The following is an 8,541-nucleotide window of genomic DNA, read 5'->3' as shown; positions in this document are numbered from 1 at the left end:
TTCCATTGAATGTTATTTGTGTACTACCAAATGGGACGAGAAAATAGAGTTGTGTCCATCTTCCCCACCCTACCCAAAACGGCAATCGACAAAAGAAAAGAAGGCCTCATTATCTCGTTCAGAACTTACAGATACTTTCTATATTTTTGCAAGGTGCCAGGATTATGCTAGGAGTATGTTTGCTAAGTATATTAAAGGTTATTTGCGAAGTATATTCTCCGCCAAGTAAACAACGTTGCTTCCGTATATTTCTTGGTTCGCCGTTGTGTGTTTACTATGTGTCTAGTGGGTAAGAAAGGACTATACATATGGTCTCTTAAGAACAATGCGAAAACATAAAAAGTCTTGAAGTAAAGTTATAACGATTGTCGTTATAACCAATTGCATACAAGGTGTATAGAGTAAAGAAATTTATTAAACCAAGACTTTATTAGGAATAGAATCGTTAGAATAGTGTTTTTCCTATAGTATGTGTTCTAACGACTGACGTTTTGCTGCTATTTTCCTTCGTTTCGTTGTTTTAATTAGTTAAGACTTTATAAGCGTGATTGAGGAGATAAATTAAAAGCAGCAATTGTGATTAAAAGCTTCTTTATAAGTTAAAACTTGGTTTTAGTAATCGATATGTAGTAGACCTACTGTGGGGCAAGATGGGATATCGTTAGCACTTATTATCCCATATTTCCTGACTGTGTTTTAAACAATTAACAATTCTACCAACTTTAATTAATATATTGTTATACATTGGGGTAATTACATAATAACCTTGGGCGTGTTTAGTAAACAGTAAGACGGGTTATACCAACGTCTTGCGGTAAATCAATATTAGCTTAGTGGTGGGTATAATGGTTAAGCGATGTTTGGAACTTAGCGCATCTGTTCGTTATATTCTTGTTTTGTGTGCAATACATTAACGCCTGCGCTAATGGGGTATCTTGTATAATGGGCTTTGGTATAGCATAATATGAATTTTTGAATACGATAGCGAAGAAATTTATTGAAACAATCGTTAGTAGGCCATGAAACAACGAAGAGAAGGGAACTAACAAAACGACAGTCGTTAAAACACGCTATGGATAGCAGCTAACACATCGTAAATACAAGTTTTCGTATATACAAAGTATTGAAACATACGCGCGATAAAAAAATATCTATCTAAATAACTAATTTAAACAAAAAATAACTTGTTTTGTTCTTTAAAGGTTTATTAGGTTTTCTACGCACTTAAAATTTGCACAAAATCTGTATAAAATGTTTCATGTTTCCGCAATTGTATGTATATTTCTTCTCTGTTCAAATAACGTAAGTAAATTTTAAACATTTGTAAAAACTGCCACATTTTCGGGGGAAAATAAATTAATATTTGGTTTCTATGTTCAGGTTAGAGGTCAAGAACTTGTTAATTCCCAAGAAGGGGAATCCCGTATGGACGGTAAGTTTCAAAATTATTTTATTTTTTTTATACCCTGCTAAAATGGTGTAAACAGCTAAACGGTGGCTTAACTAAAGGAGACTGAAATTAACGAAATTAAACACGGAATGTGTTTGCAGTAAGCTTGTAGTTAAGTAATATAGTGAAATTGCTTGCCTGCTGCTGCTGTGAGCGTAATGCATGAGATGCTTTACCTTTTAATGACAAACGACTATAGGCACAGAAACCTAACCTCTAGGTTAGCAGATACAGGCGTTATTCATGTTTTGTTTTCTGCGATTTTACTTAAAAACCCTGAAAACGAACCAGACTGGCATTTCTAAAAATGTGAGAGTAACACTTCTATTACTAGCTGTATATGTTATTATGATTGTAAAACACTTTGCAAATAAAGTCCAAACCGGCACCATTCACATCACGTTAACATGGGTTAGATTATGAATATACACTGGAATGCCTGGCTGATGAGAAAGCTTGCGCTGATGGCGAAAATTGTGTCAGGAAAGTGAAAGTTTGTGACGGAGCGTTTGATTGCCCCGACAATTCTGACGAGTCAAACTGTACAGCAGGTAAACTTTGTGTCCCGTACACTGGGACCAAAGCATGGGCATGACAACTGTATTTTGAATGCACTTTGTCTTGGTAGAGATCATTTCAAAACTTTACAAATAATAATTATTCATTATGACATCACAAAATTATGACATCACAGTAGCTGCAGTCACACTTGATTAAACACAAATATTAAAATATTAATAAAATATTTTTTACCCGTAGACTGTATTAGCATTATTAATCTTTGCACTCTTGTTTTAATAATACGACAATTACATTCAGATTGCACTAAATTGCTTTGTTAGCTAAACTAACTTGTAGAGGAAGCTGTTTACAATTCAGCCCTGGTTATAATTATTCCTGAATCTACCACAAATTATTTAGTGAGTTTGGTAATGATAATAATGAATGCGAGGTTTATTGTATAATACCTAATATACAATAACGTAGGACTTTTGATTAACTTCAGTGCATGAAACACTTGATGTCTGATCAGTTTCAATACAAACATTACAGTCCATATGTATAATATGATTGTCTTTGATTTACGCATTTACTTAAATGAGTATAAAACATCAAGTGTTAATGACATGGAGTGTGTGAATGAATAAAGTTTGTACAATCATATATTATGAGGTTTTCTAGTGGGCTACATACGTACAAACATTATTCTGTAGTTTGTTGATGTGTTTAGTTATGTTGCATGTACCTATACCAGCATGCTGTGTGTTGATGTAAATTAGTTTCCTAAGTTTTAAAATCTTTTATGTTAGTGTGTTAACTCTACTTTCTAAGTTAGTATCCAGACGTAACCCACTTATGAGTTACCACTAATGTAACTTCGCAGGTGATTATTTTTATGTATAGGTTTTAAACAACCCATTAGTGACCACTGGGTTTGGGCAAGTGTCTTGCATGAAATTGTTATCATGTTAAGCATTGAATCCTGTGGGCACGACTGTCGTTGCCCCTCCACTCAAGGATTAATAAGTTACATACGTGGTAACTCGTAAGCGGGCACGAGGTGTATGAAACAGAACACTCTTGTTATAACGACTGTCGTTACCTCGTCGTGTGAGGATAAACAAGTTACATACGTGGTAACTTGTAAGCGGGCACGAGGTGTATGAAACAGAACACCAGTGTTATAATAATTGTCGTTGGCCCGCCATGCGAAAAGACTTTCATTGCCCCACAACGCGAGGATAAATAACTTGCATACATTCCTTCAATAAAACATGGCTCTACTCTAATATAACAATTAATATATTGCAGGCACCACACAAGCCCCAACCACCACAACTACTGAAGATTATTCTTATTACCAAAGTTGCACCGGGGCTGATGAGTTTGACTGTGGAGAGAATATTTGTATTCTAAGATCCAAGTTGTGCGATGGAAACTTTGATTGCCCGGATAGTAATGATGAAGATGGATGTCGTAAGTTTACCTTGTTGGCAGCATGAGGTGGATAAACCTCAAAGTTACATACGTGGTAACTCGTAAGCGGGCACAAGGTGTATGAAACAGAACACCCACGTTATAACGACTGTCATTGCCTCGTCTCATGCGAGGATAAATAAGTTACATTCAATCATACATACACCATGTGTGTCTGATGTATAAAATGACATCCATGTTATAACTCTACAGTAAGCATGAGGTGTATGGATACACCGTGTATGCCCAGTGTAAAAAATGGCACCCATGTTATAACAGTGAGCTATCACTAACCACTACACATCCCTAACCATTATACCAACGCAGCCACAACCACAGCACCCAATACAACAACAGCTGCAACAACGGCACAATCCACAACCACTGAGGCAGATTACGGGGGTTGTGGGGAAGATGAGTTCGAATGTGGGACGGGTGTTTGTATAGAGGTTGGTATACGATGCGATGGAAGGGATGATTGTGGCGACTTCTCGGATGAAGAAAACTGCCCAAGTAAGTAGGAGAGGGAGATCTATTTACATAAACACACGTTTGAGCCCAAAAGTGTGTTTATTCTGTATGGGTGAGGTCTACAGTGAGGCATGCCATGAGACCTTGGATTTGATACAAGAGTTACCCCATTACCCTAAACTGATGAGCGTTCTATTCTGTAAGGTCCCATGCAAGGCATGCCATGAGACCTTGGACTTGGGCCTTAGTTGGCTACAAACTATTTCCAGGTTTTAAAACTTATATTTTTACCCCGCCCAGCACCCACCACCACCACAGCCTCACTAACTTCTACAACCTTCGCTGAATACGATACTTGTGATGCCGACCAGTTTGAATGCTTAAGTGACGGGGTTTGCATTCAACTCTCATCTAAGTGTGATGGGAGGTCTGACTGTAGTGACAACTCAGATGAAAACAATTGTCAAGCAGCAGGTACAACCCCATTTTATTGTATGTGTTTTGTTTAGGGGAATTTTGGCTCGATTTATAAAACTAACTTATTTTAACACTCAATAATATAATAATATATTCTTACCCCAACCAGCCACCACCACCACAGCCTCACTAACTTCTACAACCTTCGCTGAATACGATACTTGTGATGCCGACCAGTTTGAATGCTTAAGTGACGGAGTTTGCATTCAACTCTCATCTAAGTGTGATGGGAGGTCTGACTGTAGTGACAACTCAGATGAAAACAACTGTCAAGCAGCAGGTACAACCCCTCCTATTGTATGATGTGCTTTGTTTAGGAAGTTGGGATACTTTATGCTCACTGTTGAGTTGTGTGGTAGTAGTTTAATTGCTACTTCGTCTCGATAACATTCCGGCGCTTTTATTTCTGCTGCCTTTATTTCTGATGTTCGTAGATATCCATCGTTTTAGTTTGTTAAACCCAAATATAATGAGTTACTTTATCACAAGTTATAACATGGGTGTATTCTTATACACCAGACACACATGGTGCATTCATACACCTCATGCTCACTGTCGAGTTATAACATGAGTGTCTTCTTATACACCAGACACACATAGTGTATTCATACACCTCATGCTCACTGTCGAGTTATAACATGGGTGTCTTCTTATACACCAGACACACATAGTTCATTCATACACCTCATGCTCACTGTCGAGTTATAACATGGGTGTCTTCTTATACACCAGACACACATGGTGTATTCATACACCTCATGCTCACTGTCGAGTTATAACATGGGTGTCTTCCTATACACCAGACACACATGGTGTATTCATACACCTCATGCTCACTGTCGAGTTATAACATGGGTGTCTTCTTATACACCAGACACACATGGTGTATTCATACACCTCATGCTCACTGTCGAGTTACAACATGGGTGTCTTCCCATACACCAGACACACATGGTGTATTCAAAATGGTTGGTAAGGCCTGAGGGTAAAAAAGAGTTACGCCATTACCCTAAACTGATGAGCGTTCTATTCTGTAAGGTCCTATGCAAGGCATGCCATGAGACCTTGGACTTGGGCCTTAGTTGGCTACAAACTATTTCCAGGTTTTAAAACTTATATTTTTACCCCGCCCAGCACCCACAACAACAGATTCTACGACAGCAGAAGTAACAACCCCCACCACCCCATCCACATCAATGGAAACATCATTCACACCCCGACCAACCACGGCGTCGACCCCAACTTGTGTGTTCGAAGGAACGGTTTATCCTGCAGGTAATTAATGTCATTGCCCCACCACACAAGGATAAATAAGTTACATACGTGGTAACTTGTAAGCGGGCACGAGGTGTATGAAACAGAACACCCATGTTATAACGACTGTTGTTGCCCCGCCATGCAAGGATAAATAAGTTACATAAGTGGTAACTTGTAAGCGAGCACGATGTGTATGAAACAGAACACCCGTGTTATAATCGAATGTCATTGCCCCGCTATGCGAGGATAAATAAGTTACATACGTGGTAACTTGTAAGCAGGCACGAGGTGTATGAAACAGAACACCCGTGTTATAACAACTGTCATTGCCCTGCTATTCGAGGGTAAATAAGCTACATACGTGGTAATAACACCCGTGTTATAACAACGGTTGTTTTGCGGCAATGTGAGGATAAATAAGTTACATTCATTTAACTTAACCCCCCTACAGGTTCGACCATCAAAGCCAACAACTGTACGGAGGTCACATGTTCAAATACCGGGAAATTGTTAACTTGGAACAACCCTGATCCTGCTGCTTGTCACGCATCAGTGGTTACCCCTACTATGGGAACATGTATGTTATTTCTATGTGTGGTATATGGGTGGTGGTTTGGGGGGTTGAATATTTTGTAAAAAATTGCTAAGTTAAAATTTTTGGTGGCTTTTTTTGAAAGTTGCAAAAAATATCAAAATTTAAAATAAAACAAGAAAATACTTAAATAATACACATTTCCGAGGAGCCACGAACCATAAAAGCTTTTGATACATTAGTTCAGCCAATGTATGAGCTGCCATAATAATCATTAAATTAATTAATTTGCTGCATGCGCTGGATTGGTGCTTTAGAAAATTTTGCTTAATTTGATATTTCTATTTGTATTCTATTCGGGTGAGGTCTTACAACGTAGCATGCCATAGGACATGGAATTAAGGAAGATTTCCACATTTTTTAAAATAAATTAACACATGCTATACTTTAAAATTATCATTCACCCACAAAGTTACATACATGGTAACTGGTAAGCTGGCACGTGGTGTATGAAACAGAACACCTGTGTTATGACGACTGTCGTTACCCGCCATGCGAGGATAAATAAGTTACATACGTGGTAACTCGTAAGCGGCACGAGGTGTATGAAACAGAACACCCGTGTTATAACAACTGTCGTTGCCCGGCCATGTGAGAATAAAGTAAGTTACATTTATTCAGGTTCTTTCTGGCAAAAAAAAAATGTTAATTTTCATTGCACCAACATTTCATCTGCCATACCCTGAGACTTTATCATGGTATGATGTTGGTTATCTAATATTACACTACTGGTGGTAGAATCTTACTGTATGGCAGACAAAATGTTGGTTTCATAAAAATTAACGTTTTATCAGAGGGCAATTTTCAAGTATTAGATCCCCCCAAAAAAGTTTTTGCTCAAAAATATATTTTACCCCCCAAAAAAAGTCCCACCCATTCCAAAAAAATCCCTTGATTTTTCTATAACTAGTAGCAAAAGCAGCATAATTAACACATTAATTTTAATTATATGCTTGTAACACTTCGCACATTACTTACAGATATCATCTTGATTGCTTTCCTCATGTTTTGGCAAAGTTAATTCATTTCTACGCTGGAGTTACTAACTGGAAAGATTCAAATTTAAAAACAAATTTCAGCAAAAACAATTCTTGAAACTTTCTATTGCTTGAAACTGTTTCTAAACTCCAACATTTTTTTTTAATCCATTATTTTTTAATTTTGATTTTTCTGGAGTTTTACATTATTTTGTTAATTTTAAAGTTTTTTGTTGTTTTTAGCTATTTCCACGGTACTATAGCATCGCGTCATCATATTTTATTTCCTTCTTCTGCATGCACAACATAATCATTGCTTTATTTGTAATATCTGCTTCATACTTGTCAATCAAATACTTATAAAAAGTTACTTCATAACTGAACAGTGAGCATGAGGTGTATGAGGCCACCATGTATGTAAAATCCTCCCCCCAAAAAACATTTGTGGTAACTTGTAAGCGGGTACGAGGTGTATGAAACAGAACACCCCTGTTATAACGACTGTCATTGCCCCGCCATGCGAGGATAAATAGATTACATTTATACATTCATTCATATATGGTGTGCAACACCCATGTATTACCCCTCACCCCATACTTTTGTTTATTTTATTCAATATTTTAACTGTTGTTGAGCAACATTCCACCAGGGCAGGCCCTTTTTTTGTTAACCATTTGTTTTAACGCAGTGAGCACTTAATATTTCATTCATTAATTGGATAATTACTTTAACCATATAAAACAAATAATCTTGTAGATAATTTGCAAAATTTCTGTAATTATTTTAAACTTATTTTTTTAATTGACGATGTATTTTGTATTTTTCCATTATTGAGGTGCCAATCAAGTTCTAACATGTTTGTTATATTTGATATCTATGCTCACACCTCATCCCATCCATTCTATGCAATAAATCTGCAATTGCTTTGCGCTTAAAATAAATTCATTTAGGCAACCTAAGGGTCCATGGTTCAAGGCTCACCCACGCTTTTGCTGTTTAGTTTAGTTCGTATGGACTCCTATTCTATAGTAGGTTGGGAAAGACGGGACACCTTCAGCTCATAATATCCCAAAACCCAGATCGTGTTTTAAACTATAAACAACGGTCTATGGGAGGCGTGAGGACACTGTTTTATAATTCATTGAATGTTCTTTGTTTACTACTAAATGAGACTAAAAAATAAAATGAAAAGATGTCCCATCTTCTCCCACCCAACTGTATAAATGAAAATGGAAAGATATTGTGATACTCATGTTTAACGCGATTGTCTCCAGCCCACACGTTATGGGTTCGAGGCTCGATGCGTCCGGCGCCGTGGCGTAGTGGTTAGCGCGCCTGCC

The 8,541-nt window shown here is 37.4% G+C and overlaps 1 protein-coding gene and 1 non-coding gene across 5 annotated transcripts in view; both read left to right on the top strand.

The window, feature by feature from the left end:
* The first annotated feature begins 1,190 nt into the window (after positions 1–1,190).
* LOC100182264 (sortilin-related receptor-like) overlaps positions 1,191–8,541 on the top strand; it is an 8,899-nt gene continuing 1,548 nt past the window's right edge. Inside the window, exons 1-10 of one of the 4 annotated variants that reach the window (XM_009862688.3) lie at positions 1,191–1,302; positions 1,381–1,432; positions 1,867–2,001; positions 3,263–3,427; positions 3,755–3,940; positions 4,199–4,372; positions 4,485–4,655; positions 5,510–5,650; positions 6,084–6,209; positions 7,205–8,160. In XM_009862688.3, coding sequence (XP_009860990.2) covers positions 1,252–1,302; positions 1,381–1,432; positions 1,867–2,001; positions 3,263–3,427; positions 3,755–3,940; positions 4,199–4,372; positions 4,485–4,655; positions 5,510–5,650; positions 6,084–6,209; positions 7,205–7,245 — 1,242 coding nt within the window. In that variant the 5' untranslated portion in view covers positions 1,191–1,251 and the 3' untranslated portion in view covers positions 7,246–8,160. Of the gene's footprint in view, positions 1,303–1,380; positions 1,433–1,866; positions 2,002–3,262; positions 3,428–3,754; positions 3,941–4,198; positions 4,373–4,484; positions 4,656–5,509; positions 5,651–6,083; positions 6,210–7,204; positions 8,161–8,541 lie in introns of those variants that run through there. The other 3 variants (XM_018815046.2, XM_026837851.1, XM_026837852.1) reach the window with 3 other exon arrangements.
* mir4180 (microRNA 4180) lies at positions 6,896–6,980 on the top strand. Its single transcript, NR_034577.1, has one exon. It is a non-coding gene; the product is annotated as a microRNA 4180 (primary transcript).

The sequence above is a fragment of the Ciona intestinalis genome, unplaced genomic scaffold (genome assembly GCF_000224145.3).
Source record: "Ciona intestinalis unplaced genomic scaffold, KH HT000025.2, whole genome shotgun sequence".
Lineage (NCBI taxonomy): Eukaryota > Metazoa > Chordata > Ascidiacea > Phlebobranchia > Cionidae > Ciona > Ciona intestinalis.
Note: the sequence above shows the minus strand (reverse complement) of the source record. Positions and strands in the feature narration are given on the sequence as shown.